At 42.7% G+C, this 17771-nt stretch overlaps 1 protein-coding gene across 1 annotated transcript in view; it reads right to left on the bottom strand.

Moving 5' to 3' along the window:
* Nucleotides 1-245: 245 nt before the first annotated feature.
* PLB1 (phospholipase B1) overlaps nucleotides 246-17771 on the bottom strand; it is an 84387-nt gene continuing 66861 nt past the window's right edge. Inside the window, exons 48-58 of the mRNA XM_074168873.1 lie at nucleotides 17084-17127; nucleotides 15733-15832; nucleotides 13317-13368; nucleotides 11365-11445; nucleotides 10210-10275; nucleotides 9566-9660; nucleotides 8316-8397; nucleotides 6859-6963; nucleotides 5712-5807; nucleotides 2140-2214; nucleotides 246-1676 (exon numbers count right to left, since the gene is read on the bottom strand). Coding sequence (XP_074024974.1) covers nucleotides 1455-1676; nucleotides 2140-2214; nucleotides 5712-5807; nucleotides 6859-6963; nucleotides 8316-8397; nucleotides 9566-9660; nucleotides 10210-10275; nucleotides 11365-11445; nucleotides 13317-13368; nucleotides 15733-15832; nucleotides 17084-17127 — 1018 coding nt within the window. The 3' untranslated portion in view covers nucleotides 246-1454. The remainder of the gene's footprint in view (nucleotides 1677-2139; nucleotides 2215-5711; nucleotides 5808-6858; nucleotides 6964-8315; nucleotides 8398-9565; nucleotides 9661-10209; nucleotides 10276-11364; nucleotides 11446-13316; nucleotides 13369-15732; nucleotides 15833-17083; nucleotides 17128-17771) is intronic.

The following is a 17771-nucleotide window of genomic DNA, read 5'->3' as shown; positions in this document are numbered from 1 at the left end:
CTCCCAGACATACATGTGGATAAGACTTAGGTAAATAAAAGTTCTACTAATAATAGCCCAACTTTGATCTGCACTCAAAGGGAGAGGTGAGTGGAGGTACAGCCCCTGAAACCTCACTATACAACTTGTATTTTACCCACCTCTTTTTATCTTAGCAAGAACAATGAGTGAAGTGGAGAAAGGAGGAGTCTGAATAACTTCTGTGTGCATAATGAATAGATTTAGGAACCCCAGAACACTTTCTTCCCTGAAACATTTTAATTTTTTGCTTATTTGCATTTCTGGAGTGGAAATGTAGTACATCTCACCAAAAAAACCCCAACATCACAGCACTGCAAACCATGGTTTTGGCTTCAGTAAAATCAAAATTTGAAGTATTTGACATAGGAAATAAAGATATTGAAAAACAAGATCACAGGGAATCGATGAAGTATCTTCTGTACTAGTAGATTCTATGAATTGACCTGTAAGTATAAAACAGGGAATGTCTAGATTCCAGTTGCCTCTGAACTCCTGATCAGAATTTAAAAAAAACTTTGCAAGTTCTTCCTTGGAGAGCAGCCATGGAGACTCCAGTCTGGGAGACCTGAACATGCCACAGGTTCTGTGAGAAGGGTTTAGCCAGGCTAGGTTGCCAATCAGGTACCTCATTTTTGGTTAGACCCCATACTGCGTGCTAGTGAGGAAATTCCTTCTTCACAGGAAGAATCATTCTGGAACCAGCTGATGTACAGTGGTGGGCAGGAGGGTATGGGACTGTCCCCAGGTGATTTAGTCCTGGAGGAGAAGCGATGTGCATGGCCCAACTCCACATCCAGTCCCAGACAGATGGAGCCTGGAGTCCAAGTCAGTAGAGAGGGCACAGTTATTCCAGCTGTGCTGCCTAGCACTGCACCAGGAATGCCAGATGGATGGTCTGGGTTGTTCAGAAGTTAGCTTAGAGATATTTCCATGTCATTGTACTTGCTTGTGTATAATGACCTTAGCATCCTCAACTCAGTGGTCTTGTTGAAATCTAACGTGAAATTGCGGCTTTTCTTGTTTTATCTCACTTACCTTGCTATTGAGGAATACCAGGTCACATCATGGACATGCAGCTAACATTTTATATACAGTTTTATAAGAAAAAAGGGCAGATGCACAATTAAGGTACCAAGACACATGAACGAGTTTTCTCACTTCATGCAAGCAATTGACATCCTGAGTAATTTTCACAAAATGGAGAATTGCATCCCAGAATGAAAAAGCTTTAGCACTTTAGACTTCATCCTCTGCTTGACTGATCTGCAGAAGTTAACTCTACAGTACATTTCTGATTAAGATTATTGGGCCTAAAATCCCTGGCTAACCAAGAAGCTTCATTTATATCCAACAGGTTTTTTTTTTTATTCTGCTGCTCTCTGCATCACACCAGAGAGCAGCCTCAGCAGAGACAGATGTTTGTTCCACTTGCTTTAAAAAGTTGTCATTTTAGTGTTCTTTTCTGTGTCAGTCTCATGTTGGTGCCTCTTGATTCTTCTTCCTGACACAAGCCAGATGAATAAAGAACCCACCAGGACTCCAGCTACTGCAGCCACAATGACAGTCCAGTAGGGGACTGAAGGTTTGGTTTTCTCCAAGTTGAGAACTGAACTTCGGAATCCACTATTTCTCAGCGTGGAAAGAAAGCGTTTTTCCTACAAAGGTAGAGTAAAGGTTTTACTGACCATAGACCACTCAACAGGCAGCATTCAGTCCATAAGCCATCACTCATTCCCAGAGTCAATCTTTAGGCAGACTATCAGCTGCTTCTGCCTTCTCTCTGTCTTAGCTCAATCTATTTCTGGCCCTATTGCCTGAAAGTTCCTTAGAACAAAAGACTGAGCCCTCTCAAAATCGGGAGTCATGGCATCATTTCCAAATTTGTTTGCTGCAGACAACCAAATGGAAATACGTAGACTTATTAAAACTAGCTTGAATGAGAGGCTTTCTGCTTCAGTGAGGATAATTATTTTTTGCATTAAGTTTTAAGTGCATAACACAACAGCAGTATATTTTAGCTATTTAAAGCCTTCACAAAGATATTCTTTTAAAGACCAACAAGAAAGAGAAAAATGAAAGTGTTTAGTGGAGAGTATGGACATCTTGGCCTTTACTTACTGGGTTTGGACACTTGAGTTTTGATCTGTCATGGGTAAAGTTGTTGTAAGTCTGCTTTTCACCAACTGGCTCCAACTGAAGAAGAGAAAAGCAATAGTAAGCACAATGATGATTTCTTCCCTCCTCGGACTCTCCTGACTTGGGTGGTTACAACTTTTTATCCAATTTTTTGGTGCTTGGACCAATGAAGAAATGTAGAAGGTACATCACAGGAAAGTTTCCTAACATTTTAACACTCATGAACTGAAGACATTGAGAATCTGTTGTACTGTCTGCAGAAAAACTCCCTTAGGAAACAAGAACAGGAGAAGCCTTTCCTCCTTTTGCACTGAGTGGAGGAGAAAATAACTCTGAATACCGCATACTTTGAATATTCTGCTAAAACAAAATGGTTCACTACACACCCAGTTCTCCCACTTACCATCTCAAATGACATTATAAACCACATAGAAAAAAAACCTGCATGACAGATGTTAGTCATGTTAACTTAGCACGTTACTGAAAGAAAGATGCTTAGGTGTCACAGTGATGGAAGTGACTTCAGAAATGATGTAGAGTTAGAGACAGGATGAGATGATGACAACCTTTGCAACCTTCACTCCAACAAGCAATTCCCTGGGAGTTTTAGCCGAGGCTAGGTTCACAAGATTGCAAGAAGTGAGTTAAATAGAGCCTTTTATATTATCAGTTGTCAGCTAAGTTGCAATAGCCCCTGAGTCCATTTCAAACTCAAAATAAAATATGTCCAGGTTAATGGCATAGCATTTGTGGTTGGCTAGGAGTGCACATACCATCGGTTACCATAGTTAAGCTAACGAGTAGAGACTTGCTCAGTCATGTTAACTGAAGTGTTTACAACTGTGTATGGACATGCCTGAAGTAATGACTTCAGGACTGGCCCCTAGAGAACTGCAGAGTTGTCATCCAGCACTTCTGGGAATACAGCACAGAGGAATGCTAGTGCTTCTGCTATTGTCTATATGTGCATTTACCGTCCTCAGGTGATTAAAGTGTCAGCTGTATGTTGGAGAGAAACAATACCACAACAAGCCCAACATAACACGGACAAAATAAATTCTATTCATGAGATTCGCATGTGGAAATACTGGGAATAGTCTCTCTGCCTCTAGTTCAGTGAAAGAAAAATTATAAAGGAGGGAAAAAAAGGAAGTAGAGACTGAAAAATGAAAAGAGAGATGAACAACAGCAAAATGTGATTAGGGAAGGGAAGAAAGCTAACAAGCGGAGAGAAGATGAGAAGCAAAACAGAATGCGAAGTTTTGCTGATTGTCATGGGGTCCTGCTGGACTCCTATAAGAGTCCTAATTATTTGGCCTGCCCACCAGTTAATGTTGTGAAGGCTGAATTTGGTAGTTTTATTGCATCTTAAAGGGAACAACTGCAATTCTGATGTGGTTATTTGTAAGATGTGTGGCTCATATCCTCTAGCATTCTGTCTGCTCTACAACTGGTTATTTGTAGATAATTGTAATACTTCCCTTGCCAGGGTACTTGGTAAGCAGTCTGGCGCAGAGCCCAGACAAAGGATGATAAGGTGCAAAATTCTGTAGCCAGCCGTATTTGCTTCATCTCTACGCGATCTGTGCCTCAGAAGCATTAGCTCCTGATCTTTGATGATGACAGTATCCTCATGTCTGTGAATATACAGGGCAACTTCTGGAAGAAACACACAGCTCCCCTAGAGCATATGGCAAACACGGAGGCAGAACACAGGCTAAACACACTATCCATGTGCTCTTCTCCTGGGCCAAAGGATCAATGAGGTGGATTTTGGACCAGTGGGGGCCCCTTAAGACTGGCTTTCTGACTTCAGAAAGCAAGCATATGCTTTGCTTTGCATGAAGCAAAAAGGGCAAAGAACATCATGGTGAGGGAGAGGCTCCTTATGCCATCCCCATCCCTGCATACTCCCACAGTGGCCAGGCACAGTCTGGCCCTTTCTGTGTACTGACAAGAATCCATGTCATTTGGCCATAAGCCTACAGCCTGCTGAGCTTTTCAGGGAACAGGGAAACAATACAGCCTTACAGTAAGCTCACACAGCCTCACCATACATGGACTGTGAGTGAAAAGCAGGAATGTGTTACAAGAACTAGATTTAAATAGTAAACAGTAAAATCTTCAGTTGGCATAGACTGACAGATCTCTACAGAAGGGAATAGTTGCACTTTGCATGAGTAAGAATCTGATCCTCACCACCCTAGTAGAAGCTTTGTGTCAATATCCTTACACGCGTAGGAAATGAGTGACAGTCTGGACAGAATAAAACTCCAGTGGCATAGAAAAAGGACTGATGGTGATTCAGGAATGAGTAATGGCCAATAGGAACACCACGTGGTAACAGGAACCCAATTTAAGGCTACCATATGTCCAGGTACTGTCTCTTTTTCTTCTTGAAACCTGCAGCCATGCTCCATTTGAATGTTTTCTACATTTGCCTGGGGTTTCTGGGCCACTATTGGCCCTGTTCGAGCTACTGCACAATGAACCCTACCAGACTGCTGTCATCTGGAGTCTCAGATGGTGAAGCCTGATGGAAAACATGCAGGTTTGCTGTGCATGGAGAAATTAATTAGTCAGAGCATGTCTACTGCTTTCTATAACCCTGGGCCTACAGCTCATAGGTTATATTGGGCAACTGCACAAATTTCTGCCCTGCATTTCCCAGTCCTTGTGTTCAATTTAATTCTGGGGTATCCTGTAAGTTTCTTATCTTGCTCAAACTTTTACTTAAACTCAAAAGAAACTCCTCTCCATTTATGCTGGTTTCTTGTACAAACCAGGACACGGGATTTCTGCTACCACAATGTGTTTGGGTACTGGTGTTTATGAGACAAGAGAAGGAAACGTTGCTGTGGCATGAAAATGCTGTAGTTGTCCTTCCACCATGGGAAGTATCATGGTTCTGAAAGCTGCTGTGACCTTGGAGTCATCAAGTGCAGCATGTGCCTCTTACACACTCTTCCAGCACTATTCAAAAGCTACCACTTCCCCCAAAATGACAGAAGGAATGTGACTGCAAGCAGAGGCATCATAGGTGTGATTTCAGCCTCCCAGCAGTTTCAGTGACTCTACTAGAATTGCTTCAGATTCTAGAGTGGGTGGTAAAACATGTCCACACTATTAACGGCAGCAACAATTCAATCACATGTATGTTTTCCTAATAAATGTAGCAGAAATCACTGAAGAAGGGTAAACTCATTGAACACACATTTTCAGGAAACCTACAGGAGTGAATGCTTAACTAGACTTATTATTTACTTTAATGCAAGTTATTTACCAAAGGAAAGGGGAAAATTTTATTACATTAAGACTGCCAGGATTTCTCTTTTTGAATGAGCAAAGACTTACACTTCTTTATGCAACATGATTGCTTTGGATCGTTTTCTAAGCGATGCAGACTGAGAAGGGTCTCAGAGTTGAGCAGCCCCCCTTTTGTTAAGATATGAGTTCTATTTCTTGCTTACTGTTTTGTTTCAGACACCTTTCTCATGATCTTTTGTAGGGACTACTACCACAAACACATACGGATCTCGGTCGTAACACCTTACCATATTATTCCAGAGAGCCATGGCCATCTCAGCATAGCCTCTTTCACTGAAATGAAAGCAGTCTGCAGCAAAGAAACTCAGATCTGGCTTGCCGTTCTGTGATAAAAGCAAAAATGTATTTATCAGCACATTTCAACCTTTGAGACCTGACATATTATATCTAATAGTGCACTGTACTTGGCATACCCCCTTCACAATTTTGGTATCTTTCTACAGGCAATATGCTTATATTTTGACACTGCAGATAAACTTAGGTACTCCTAACTGTGGGCTGATTACTGGATCTTGAGACCTTCTGTCTACTGCAGCCTACTCAGCTTCACACAACGATTTTCATAACAAACCTAAACTTAACATTAAACCAACAGTCACAGCTCTTACATGGACATGGCCATTGACCCACACTCCACCTTGTATAGAACTGATAGAAAACTGCTTATTCTTATTATTAAACTTCCATAACTCAGACTTAAAACCTTTCGGGTGTTGAAATTTGTGCTGAATTTCAGGCAACATTAAAAATTGTGGGCTTATCAGGCTGCGACAAATGGCTGAGGAAGAATCTGCCTTATCACTACCTGTACAGTCACCACTCTTTGGACTTGAAGGCTGCCAGAACAAAATGGAGATGATATGACAAAAGTATCAATATTACAGAAAACTGGGTGGTTTTGACTAGGATTCCTGCTAAATATTTGTATCCCTAACTACACAGCCTACATAATGCTAAGGCTGGAGAAAAGAAGGAAAATCAGTGTTTGGTTTCAAAGGCTGCTTCCTGTCTCCAGGCTGGGATGAGCCAAGCATGCAAGCGCTGATCTCTGAGTAAAGGAAACCTGAACATATTCCATAACCTAGATCAGAAGAGAGTTGTGGTGAATGCCAACCAAGCCCCCAACAGGGGAAGCGACACGCAGTTTAGAGGAAGCCAGAGGGTGCTTAGGTTTAATGTGTGCACACTATGAGTGTTTCCTAAAGCCATTTTGAGTCTTTCCTGTCTTCTCCTCTGTCACTCTTTGCAGGTTCCACCCTGTGCCGCTAGACCATGCAAAGAGAAGAACACACAGTCCTTGTGGCATGGATTTTACAGACTTGGGAAAATCAAGATACTGGTCCTCGTGTAACGGGAAAGAAAAACAGGACTCACGCTATTGAGGGGCAACAAGGTGTTTCGGAAAAATGGCTGTGTGACAACTGTGAAGTCCTCACGCTCCTCGTACCGACCGCTGTTGATCAGCTGTAAGGCTTCAGCCTGTATGGAGTTGCGTGGTTGGAAACAGAAGAGTTACTTACAAGGTTCATCTAACATTTGTCAGCTATCAAAAACATGCATATTACACTTTCTTCAATGTAGGAAGCCATAAAGTATTAGCATAAATCCAGCTGAATAGTTTAAAGTAGTCCAGAGAATGGCTAAGAAAATGATTTGGTTCATGAAGAGATTTTAATGAGGAAAATTTTAATGAGGAAAAAGCTAGTATAAACTGAAATGTAAAATTGCTTAATTAAAAAAAAAAAAAAAAAGTTCATACCTTACTTATAGAAATCAGTGCTGCATAATCACAACGAGATTCAAATTTACAGAGAATTAAAAAAAAAAAAAGAAAAAAGGCATAAGGCCAAAATTTTTAGAAGTGACAAATGAGTCCGGAAGGCCAGCTTGAGACTGGAGTGTGCTTGACTTTTCGGAGAGGTGCGCTTGAAGTAAAATCAAACCTAAGCATTGAAAAATCACCTGCCACTTTTGAAAACTATGGCAATGGACATTCATACAGATAATAAAAACATCTCATTGTTACTTGCCATCTTATGGGTATAAATTCTACGGCTCCTGGTCATATCTCAAAACATTCCTAACCCTGCTTCCTTAGTTAAGGAAGACACCCCCTGGATAGGTTTATACAAGTATTCGCCAAGATGGATTTCTTGAGCTTTGTTAGATTCATTAGACAACACCCACTGCCAGGGACAGAATGGAGGACTGGAGAACATAACGCGAAGTGATACAGCAATTCCTGTATTCATAGGAATAATGATGGAAAAACCCTCTGCTCCAATAGCTATTTATAGCCTTTGTTAAATTTGAGTGAATCTTATGCTTGAGGCTATGAAAAGTTACTCTCAGATAGCAAGCTGACCCACAGTAAGCTATCTGTGTGCATGCTATCATAGTAAAATAAAGGAATATCAGGTTGGTTTAGTTCATTTTCTCTGCTAAGAGTTACCACAAAACAGATGATGCAAGGTAATTTGTCACCCTTACAGTGACATGTTAATTCATGTCAGCTGTTTGTTAGATTCATAATGGGCAAACACATATCAACAAAAGAGCCATCACCAGTAACTCCTTTTCAGCTGTTGAAACAGCAACTGGAAGCAGATCCAAGCTCAATCTGCCTCCAGCTCACGTCAAATTATAGGCAGTGTGGAAAGACTTGCAGTGCTGCTAATTAGCTGGGTTAGCTGGGTAGGGGGTTAGTTAGAGTAGCCAAGCTGTTTCCCAGTCATCCCTCTCTGTCCTGCTGAGGATATGCATGAGAGGAAGGGAAGTGGTATCAAGAGAGACACAACTGAAGATGACCAGTTACAGAATCAAGGTATTACCTGAAAATCTCTGTTAACTCTCTCAATTTCTTCTAGTTCAGAAGAGTTTTCCTCAGGGTTTAAGAAACATGGGCAAGCATTCCTTCAACAAAAGAAATATTAGAATTAAAAGCCAATCTGAAATAGCCTATGCAATTCTTCAGTAATGTGTGTCTGCTTCAAGAAGCTTGGGATAAGTGTTCAAAGATCACATGCAGAATGAGAGCCACCTTGTTGGCTTAGAGGTAGACAAATATTTCAGAAAAAAAAAAATCCCTATTGACTTAGCTTTCGAAGTGAACACCTGTCACAGTCAGTAAGAGCTACAGGATCCACAACTCTTGAGTCAGACACAGAAGTGTTTAGTATGCTACACATTAGCAGGAAATCACGTGTTAAAATTTAAAAAAAAACCCTACATATAGGCTTACACCAGTTCCAGAAATCTGGGGGTTTAAAGACAGAAAACTGTTCATGTAATTGGACTCTTCAGACAACTGTGTTTCATTCTGTTACCCCCACATAGAGGGGTAATAACTTGTGCTTCACTGAAATGCATCCTGTAAGAATGTGCCTGGAATGAATACGAAGACATCAAGCAATACAGTCAATTCACTATTTTCCCTTCTGGTGTGTTCCAGTGGTTAATTGCTTCTATTATTAAAAATCTGTATCTAACTTCATTTGAATTCATTAGGCATCAGCCTCCGATCACTGGTCTTTGTTATACTTTTCTCCATTAGACTAAAGAGCCTTTTCATGTCCACGCTGACTCTTGTAAAGGCACTGCTCCTTTCTAAAGGAAGTCCCTCAATCTTCTTTGAGTTAGGACTTTAGTCTTCTCCATTAGGTGTGAAAAGCAGTTCCTGGTTGTGCACTCTGCTGTACCCAGCCCAGCCTGCGCCATAGGTAATGCACCACTGAATACAAAGAGAGGCATCAGGGATGTCAGCCAGCACTGCTGAGCAGTGAACGGCTGGGCAAAAAAAGGCTTTGAAGTTCAGTAGTACAGCAATTATATGGTGACTTGTGCTGTGATGTGCCACCTTAGAGCTGAGAAGGAAAGCGACAACTCTGCTATCTACAGGTGCGTGCCTTTTAGCTGAAGTATTGGAAGAAGCAGTAGAAAATTGATGGGAACTAATGCATCAAGTAAAGGCAGCAATGAAAGTAGTTTGGAAAGCTCAGTGTGGATGTCCTCCTGTAGAAGCAATTTAGATTGATTCAAAGAAATAGCACTTTAAAGGCAAAGACCTTTTTTGCTCACTTACTTTGCTGTCAAAGCGCACTCTGAAGAGCTTGCTGCAACCTGACGCAGCCCAGAAATCTCTAGTATCTCCACCACGTTGACAAAGACTCTTGGGAGCTGCAGGGATTATAATAAACAGACATACCAAATCACAGAACGTGATACCACTACAAAGTGAGAAAGAAGTGCCATCCGTAGGTCAGGGAGTCAGTGCAAACTGCACTGACTGCAACCAGTGGCATGTGCAAGGATTATGTACAAAGGGAGGGGGAGGGAGACATACAGTGGATGTCAGCCAAAAAATTCCCGGCAGCTAGTACAAACCAGCTGAAATGCTGCTTCACTCCCTGGGGCATTTCCATTTTCTCGAGGGTAAACGAAACTTTGTACAGTTGGTTTAGCCATCAAAACTGGCAGTAGGGTCATGCTATGTTTGCTCCACAGCAAAAATGCTATGAAACACACAATCTTCCTGAAACTACAGCCCACTTTCTCAGGGTGTTATTTAATACAGTGGTTGAAATACAGCGCTGAGGATTAGTCTGACTCCGGCTATTTGGAAGATGACCTTGTATGAAACATAATCGCTGACAGTCTATCAGAGGTGAGAAAAACATCAGTGTGCTTGCCATGAACATAGCTTGCTACGATATCTTAAAAGCTTACCTCCTTATAGAAAATATCCAGAGCATCCTGAAGGTGCTTTACATACTTTTGCACTGAATAGGTTTCCTGTGTAATTAAAAAGAAAATAAAATTGGATCAGTCTTCTTTCAGGAACCAAGAAGTTTAACTGTTTTGCCTGAGCAAAGGAGTCCATAGACTCCCTAGTTGCAAGGTAGTCCATGAGAAGACATACTGACTCAATGGTCCTTTTTGCCTCTGTTGACAGATACATTTTCAGATCAAGAGCTTTATTGCCACATGCACACAGGTTATATAGTGCTTTTGTTTCTATGTCACTAATATATTCCCTTAATCTCTATAGAAAACCCTGAGGTATATAGTTGCTCTTGGCAGAGTCTTTGCCTGATGAATGACTACATAAATCACATCTTTGGATTTCATGTTGTCTTTTATGGGACCCAGATCAGACTAGTTTGCCTTATAAACAGAACCGTACTATTTTTTATTTTTTTTTTTTTTAAACTGCCTATCTAGGGAAATTAATATGGAGGCAGTCAGGCCCCACAAAACCCACAGGCAAAATGATTTTGTGAATGTAGTTATAGACATGTAGCTGTTGGGGCAAATGCTCCAGGCAGCAGCAAAACTGAGAGAACGGTCCTCAGTCACTCCAACAAGCTGGGGTCCAGATCCCCAGTGTGTGCCACAGGAACCTTTTCAGAGGTGATGACCACTGACAACTAGATAAAAGACATCTCTTTCACTATAAACTGATGTTATTTCTTTTGGTGTCATACTGAAGCAAGAATCAGGCATCCTCAGTAATTTTTGCATGGAGACGCTTTCCAGAATAAAACTTCACTTGCGTCCCCATAACAACATGCCTATGGCACCCCACTATATTGATTGCCCGGTCCAGTTAAGCTGGCAGAGCTCTTCAGTTTATCCTTGGTGTTTTGTTCAATATGGGGCAGTTTGCTGGCTCTTAAATAATGCATTACTCCAGAGCTACAGTGCCCCAAATTAAAAGCTGTGCACTTGTTTCTGATACAGTACAGATGAAAGGAACAGGACTTCTAAGTGGTTTTTAAACAAAGAGTAGCTTTGGCTCACTAGGAGAGAGAAAGGTTAAATTTCCAGGGCTGGTGACTTGCCAAGTGCCTGGATGAGCATGCCTAATTCAGAGATACAAACCTTGTCCAAGCAGTACTGGCATAGGTCGTTGCCTCCAACGAGGACAGTAATCAGCTTCCAATCTTCCTTGAAATTAATTTTCTAGTGGCACATAAAATAAACAGATTGCAGCATTCATTGCTTAGGCATGCAGAGGTAACATTCACAAGTGGGGCTAAACAGGGTACAGACGGCACGGCAGAACAGAGAAAGGAGGCATGCTGAATTAAGATGGCAGAAGAAAAGCATCTGTCCAGGGAGAAAATGTGAGCTGCAATTCACCCTGGCTTTCATAAGGAAATCCCCTTCAGCAGACAAGATCTGACAGGGTAGCCGAGCATAGAAGCGTGTCTGTGGCAGCAAACGTGCCTAAATGAATGTTAGCTGCAGGAGAGGGATGGACAGGAGAGATTTGCCAGCTGTGGCAAATCTGAATGCTGCAGGCAGAGCGGGGATGAAGAGATGGAGGGAGTGGATGCTGGAGTGACTCAGGGAGCTGTGGAACTGGAGCTGCTGGGGATCCCTGCTAGCTGGGCAAGTATTACCCCACAGCCAGGAGGGGCGAGGGGTGCCCCAGGGAACAGACAGCTGGATTAAAATAGAAGAGTCCAGGAGGCTGGTGACTTCACTGAGCTCATATAAGGGCAGCTGCAGCATCCACGTCACTGCAAGCTAACAATAGGCACTGCTGAGAGCTGGATCTCATCAAAACATTTTGTAACGTTCAGTACAAAGAAAGGAATCAAAGGCAACTATTTTTAGTGTAGTGCATTTACATAACAAACATCTGCGAAAGGATCCCACAAATAGAGAAAGGGCCTGGGAATCACCCACAGGTCTGAATTCTCCTCCTTAACCAGCACTTTTCTCGGAAAGCCTTTCATGAAGAGGCAAAGTGTGGCAGGGACTTCCCCCCTCCTCTTTTTTAAAGACACATAAAAAGGAGTGAATAAAACAAAGCTCTAGAGCCATGTACTCTTTTATTGAAGAGCCATGCCAGCTCCCTTCACTCTGCCAAACAATCAGTAATGCAGAGTAACTGACAGTGGGACTAGCGTGCAGCATCCATCAAGAATGCTGGCACAGAGACACATGCTTTGACAAATCCTGCTTATTCAGTACCTTCCTTTCCCATTCACCCTGAGCCAAGGAGCACCAGGCACTCCCATTCCCTTACAGGGTGCTCTCCCTGAACCAACAGCTCACACCCAGGCAGTCATCCACTCAAATTCAGCCAATACTTGGAGCAGGGAAGCCTTGTTTTTCTCCCAGATTTCCTCCCACCACCCCAAACCGCAGATGCAGCCACTGAATTAAAAGCGAGTCACCCTTTTGGTGCCCTTCATAGCCCTCAGTGGAGCTGGCACAGCAGGCTGGTCCACAGTGCTAGATCCACTAGTAATTCCCTAAAGGCTTGCGGCATGACAGGGATTCACCCAGCCCTGAGGTTTCTAGCCACTGATTAATCACTTGCATGTTCAGAAGCAGAGTTTCAGAGGGCCTATTCTCCCGGGAAGACTTCAGCTGTCCCCCTTCCCAGTACTGCCATTTCCCAGACCCAAGAGTAAATAGCGTGATTCATGTTCATCACTAGGTGCCTGCTCCAGCGATTTTACACTCAGCCTTTATGACCTCCACTTTGAATGCTGCTGTTCAACTAAGCAGTCCTGTGATCTCCCCAGAGCCTTCAGATCTCTCTTCTTCGTCACTACCATCCTTACAGCTCCTGACTACACTGCACCCTACATTAGTCTCTGCCTTGTGTGCCTTGCACCTTACCTGCATGGATTTGCATAGGTAAATTTTCATCTCCTAAAGACTAATCCCTGATGCATTCACCTTGGAAAGCACACCAAAGACAAGGACACTGATTTTTCTTCCATCAGTAAAGCACTCTACTCAAGCACCCCATCAATTAAAGTCATCTCCCAGAGACCACAGGAGCACTGAAGGGTGGCCAAAACCCCACTTACCGAGCTTCTTCTCATTAGCTCCACCAGTTCATGTGCTTGGGCTGTCATATTGCTGTAGAAAGAGGACAGAAGCATTTTAGATGCGTGTTCTGAAAGCACATCATCTTCTTGATTTCCCACTCCTCATTTCAGGAAATCCCAGGATCAGCAGAAATGAGTATAAGAAAAGTAATGCCTCAAAAGGATGAACAAACATAGAAGGACCAAGATAGCAGCAGTTGGACAAGTGAATTATCTGATCTGAAAGGGCTTCAGCTAGGATGGCTGCCAAGTGGCTGGCAACTGGGATGAATTCTTCCCATCTCAGAGTTGTCTTAAGCGTATTTTGTTTGGAGAAAAGCACTAATGCCCAAATGCACAGAGACATTTAATTGCATAACCCCTTTCAAAATCTAGCGGGGGAGTTTGGTGCTTACACAGAAGCTGGGCACCTAACCAGCATTCCTGAGCTGGCCTTAAACTCTTATGGTTCATCTTATGGCTGGAACATATTGCTTACACTGTGGAACTGCCAGGCTGGAGAGTCCCAGTCCAGCTCTGGGCAGGATGCAACATCCACAGGGTGAAGCACAAACCATGCTGACACACCAGCTGGAAACTTGAGCTCCTGATATACTAGCATGAATCTGTGCTTGAGATAATAAGCCCTGCCTCTCTCCAGCAGCTACACAAATGCGGTTACATTATTTGCCCTCCCACAACCGTACTGATCACCTTCAGTCTTTGACAGGGCACCCATGCAGTATTTAGTAGCTACACGGGCTTTGCTAGCTATCCTGAAACTCCCTTGCAGTAAATTTAATGACTGTTAAAGATGTCACAAAGTCTTGGAAGCAAATCCCACAATTATCCATAGAACAGGGACAGTGTATACAGTAAGTACAAAAACGTATAAGAGTTTGTAATAGACTAGTAGAGTTTTTCTTCAGGAGGAGAAAGGAATTAATTCCCAGCTGCTCTTTCTGTTCTTTTTCTTTGCACTGCAAATATGGATAGTTTTTAATGTCATTAGGGTAGCGGTGGGCTTCTATTTGTTAGTCTAAGGAACATTTCCCAGAAATCAAGAAATAAATGAGATGTTCATGATTTTTTTTCTCATTACAGACATGGCTTGACAGTGAATCAGGGACCTGCATACTGAAGGCTGGGCAGGAAAAGGTGGAATCATAGAATAGTTTGAGTTGGAAGAGACCTTTAAAAGGCCATCTAGTCCAACCTCCCCTGCAATAAGCAGGGGCATCTTCAACTAGACCAAGTTGCTCAGAGCCCTGTCCAGCCTGACCTTGATTGTTTCCAGGGATGGGGCATTGATCTTCTCTCTGGGTAACCTGTGCCAGTGTTTCACCACCCTTATTGTAAAAAAATTCTTCCTTTTATCTAGTCTAAATCTTCCCTCTTTTAGTTTAAAACCATTACGCCTTGTCTTATTGCAACAGCCCCTGCTAAAAATTTTGTCCCCATCTTTCCTGTAGGCACCCTTTAAATAATGAAAGGTCACAATGAGGTCTCCCTGGAGCCTTCTCTTCTCCAGGCTGAACAACCCCAACTCTCTCAGCCTTTCCTGATAGGAGAGGTGCTTCATTTCTCTGAACACTTTTGTGGTCCTCCTCTGGACTCACTCCAACAGGTCCATGTCTTTCCTGTGCTGAGGGCACCAGAGCTGGCTGCAATATTCCAGGTAGGGTCTCAACTAGAGCAGAGCGGAGGGGCAGAATCACCTCCCTCGACCTGCTGGCCATCCTTCTTTTGATGCAGCCCAGGATACGGTTGGCTTTCTGGGCTGCAAGCACACATTGTTGGCTCACGTCCAGCTTTTCATCCACCACTACCCCCAAGTCCTTCTCCTCGGGGCTGCTCTCAATGCCTTCACCCCCTAGTCTGTATCGATACTGGGGGTTGCCCTGACCCCAGGTGCAGGATCCTGTACTTGGCCTTGTTGAATCTCATGAGGTTCACATGGGCCCACTTTTCAAGCTTGTCCAGGTCCCTCTGGATGGCATCCTGTCCCTCAGGTGTGTCAACTGCACCACTCAGCTTGGTGTCATCCACAAACTTGCTGAGGGTGCACTTGAATCAGTGTGGAATACACTAGTGCATTCTACCAGGTACTGGTAGATTAAGAAGCATAACTAAGGCATTGGCTCAGAAATTCTGGGCAAAAGTCAAAAGAAGAAAGGAATTTTCTCTCTGTCCCTAATTCAGAAAAAGACACAAATAAAACCCCCAAATTCTGAATGAAAAAGAAATTTTAAAAAATTAAAAAAAAACCCAAACAAAACAATTAAAAGCATCAGATCACAGAAACATGCTCACTACAAATAGGTCATTAACTCAATATTAACACGTGCTTCAAAGCTAATCTGCCAGTCCATCAGTTCTCCCCCCTTCGCCCTTTCTCGGTTGCGATTGTGCTTACAGTGCTGTAGCGCCTTTCTTCGCAACGTTGAATCCAGCTGTTTCCTCAGAGCTGCCAGTGGAAAAGCCAAAGAGGTTCGGATTGAATTTTTTCAAGATATCTTAAAAAGAGAAAATACAATGTTTAACCATCCACAGTACAGCCGGCAGTGCTGCCTCCCACAAAAACACAAGCCAACTGAGTGATGATAATATGGACCTAGGTTTTCCCCTCATTCACTGTGACCTTACAGCAGCTATAGACACACCTGCCTTGGAGAACTCTAGTTATTGTCCAAACTTCAGCACTGCAACTATTTCACTCCATAGCCTTAAGGAGCCAGGGTCTGGCAACCCAGGAGATGTGCAGGTCCCAGGCAACTCACCAGTCTTGAATTTGAATGCCAGAGTAATCACAGTTACTTTCCTTCACATACTAGGAGCAGACGCTCTGAATATGGCCCTCTACCTCCCACTCCTCCAGCTACCCATCAAGATAATAATATTTATTGCAGAGAAGTGAATTTTATTCACATTTCTAGATTTCACCAAAACCCTCAGTGGGGAAGCATCGTATCTGAAAACAGTTATTGTTACTGTGCATGTAGTGCTGTCTGAAAGCTCTTTATAGAGTCTCATTTATAATGCATAAAAGAAACATGCCTTCTATTTTTCTTCAAACACAGCAATGTGCATGGTACAAGACAAAGCATATTAGATTTTATTACCAATGATGTCAGGTATTGTCAAACTGCTCCACAGCACAGATCATATACAAATAGATGAACCATTGTGAACCAAGTCCCCTCAAATTTATGGTCACATTGACCACTTAATGGTTTCTATGGCAACTACAGGGACCAAATACACAGAGCACTAGGACAAAAAATTCATAGTATTTTTAGATTTTTGTCAGTGCAAAGTAGCAACTTGAAATCACCAGGATGAACCATAACTTTGTCAACAACCCTCTCTAGATGGACTAGATGAGGACTATAAAACTAATTGTTTTATAACCCTTTATTTGCCCACAACCATTACAGTTAGTCACTGGGAGGCACAAAATGAAATAAGGGAGGAGCAGGTCTGCCATGAACTTCTGTCACCTTCAGCACATTTACCCCTAATCAGTTCTGTCAAAAGGACAATACAATCACATGCAGGTCATGTGAGGTGGAAGGCCTGAATCAACTTTACAGCTAGTCAGGTCAGTCTGGGTTTCAGCTGTGACTCTCATGAACTGCTCATATCCACAATAGATGGGCATCCCCCACTGTTCTCAAGGAAAGCATGTTTCCTAGCATCCACCTAGACTACTTTCAGAGTAATACTTGTCTTTCGCTTTTCTCACATTGATTTTCCAGGATACTCACTCGGTAAAGTAGTGTGGGTCTCCAGGGTCCCATCACCTCCAATACTACAAAGGGAAAGAACAAAATCATCAAGTAGAGTTAATCCTGCAACCATCTGTCTTATTGTCACCATATGTTGCTGTAGCAGCCCAGGAAGGAAAAAAAAACCAAAGAGACTAACCTCAAAAAGGACTAAGGAGATAAACCACAAGAATTCGGGGAAAGTACTGAAAGGACTTTTCACATTAAATCAAGCAGGGCATCAGCTAAAATAGAAGCCATGCCTCCAGACTGGGAATAAAGCATACTGGGAGAAATGTTTTTTCATGTAGACATGCTGGGATGCCCATCATAGAAAGGCGTATTTCCTCACCAAATTTGCTCCACGTGACCTTGCTGAAACCACATTTGTGTGCAGTTACGCATGGAAGAGAGACTGCATTAAATGCTCATTAACCACCTATCTGGGATTCTGCAGCGTTAATTATGAAAAGAGCCTCTTCCTTTACCATTCAAGACTAGTCTGTATGCATACCCAATACATTCTTATACCACTTCTGGCAGCCGCCCCTGAAGGTATTTATACCTGCAGATACAAGGGGGTAAGGAAGGATGAAGAAAAGAGTATACATGCGCACATGCTTATCGAACATAACTTCTGCCCATACAAAGCAGGCAGTTTACTTCCACTCTAGCATGGCTATTGAGA

This window comes from Numenius arquata, chromosome 2 (genome assembly GCF_964106895.1).
Source record: "Numenius arquata chromosome 2, bNumArq3.hap1.1, whole genome shotgun sequence".
In the NCBI taxonomy this organism is placed as follows: domain Eukaryota; kingdom Metazoa; phylum Chordata; class Aves; order Charadriiformes; family Scolopacidae; genus Numenius; species Numenius arquata.
This window is presented reverse-complemented; position numbering and strand designations above follow the sequence as displayed.